This window comes from Pyxicephalus adspersus, chromosome 9, assembly GCF_032062135.1.
Source record: "Pyxicephalus adspersus chromosome 9, UCB_Pads_2.0, whole genome shotgun sequence".
Classification (NCBI taxonomy): Eukaryota; Metazoa; Chordata; class Amphibia; order Anura; family Pyxicephalidae; genus Pyxicephalus; species Pyxicephalus adspersus.
This window is the reverse complement of record NC_092866.1, coordinates 3,761,106-3,762,461: the sequence shown is the minus strand read 5'-3', so window position 1 is coordinate 3,762,461 and position 1,356 is coordinate 3,761,106. Positions and strand designations below refer to the sequence as shown.

The following is a 1,356-nucleotide window of genomic DNA, read 5'->3' as shown; positions in this document are numbered from 1 at the left end:
CTACCTACCCCATACACAACCTTCCCATCTACCTACCCCATACACAGCCTTCCCATCTACCTACCCCATACACAGCCTTCCCACCTACCTACCCCATACACAGCCTTCCCATCTACCTACCCCATACACAGCCTTCCCACCACTTCTTTTCTGCTGCTTCTTTCTGTAGTTCTCTTCATTGGCTTCCATTTCACCTGAGAATCAATATCATCTCCTATGCTTTGCCTTAAAATTCCTCCACAGTTTTTGTGCCACTTACTGACCTGAAGAATCCCCCTCTAGCCGCTCTCTCTGCTCCTCCAATGTCCTACTAATGACTTCCTCACTCATAACCTCCTCACACGCACGGCTCCAAGACTTTTCTAGAGCTGCCCCGACTCTCTTCTTCTTCCTATTCGGCTTGCTCCTACTTTCTGCTCATTTAAAAGAGCGCTCAAGACCAAACGCTTCACCTTCACCTACCCGTCTTCTTCTGTCTCCTAAACCCTCACTACTTCCCACCATTCCATATCATCCTCCTCCTATTGTGTGATACTTCCTCCATCTCCTAGATTGTAAGATCTTCGGGGGAGGGTCCTCACCTCCTCCTGTGTCACTGTCTGTATCTGTCTGTCATTTGGAACCCCTATTTAATGTACAGCGCTATGTAATATGTTGGTGCTATATAAATCCTGTTTATTAATAATCTGTTCAGAAGGGCACTTCCCGGTGGCACTGCTTCCAATCATCACGTGACCGTACCATGTAGATGGTCTGGATGCGGTCACAATGCGTGCACAGGGATTCCTAATATCAGACAGACTGACCTGATTGACCTCAGCAATGAGTGAAGTTCACAGCCATGCATTATGTTACAACGTTTCTCAGTGACACAATGATGAGGAGTCACCATATTCTGCGGACACCTCGTGCTGCAAGTAAACGTCTGTGACGAGGAAGTAGGTGAGGAGTCTTCTGTATGTGGGAAAGTGAATCAGCATCACAAGATGTACAGACGGCGGGGTGCCAACACCTGTGTCTGTGGCATTACACGCAGAGGGCAGGCGGGGGCGCCAACCATGAGTGTAATCTTATCAGTGACTCTGCCCTAAAAATAGAAGCACCAACTTTATCCCCATTCCCCCACCACTGATAATCAGAACAAACATTTGCACATCGGGCTTTTCATGCGGCTTAAGAACGCTGGACAGAAAATTACAAAACCCAGACTGGTAAGAGGGGAAAGGAGAGGAACCATCACTGATACTGAACCAAGGATGGAAGGAGCAGAGACGCTGCTACATAATATATGTATACTGCCACATACTATCCCCAGATACCCCCACATACTACCCCCAGATACCCCCACATACTACC

At 47.9% G+C, this 1,356-nt stretch overlaps 1 protein-coding gene across 4 annotated transcripts in view; it reads right to left on the bottom strand.

The window, feature by feature from the left end:
* Positions 1-1,356, bottom strand: part of LOC140338015 (xaa-Pro dipeptidase-like) — a 26,517-nt gene that overhangs the window by 11,842 nt on the left and 13,319 nt on the right. The window contains exon 1 of one of the 4 annotated variants that reach the window (XM_072422003.1): positions 807-942. The exons of the other annotated variants lie outside the window; for them this stretch is intronic. Within the exon in view, the coding sequence (XP_072278104.1) occupies positions 807-892 (86 nt within the window). The 5' untranslated portion in view covers positions 893-942. Of the gene's footprint in view, positions 1-806; positions 943-1,356 lie in introns of those variants that run through there. 4 annotated transcript variants of the gene reach the window in all.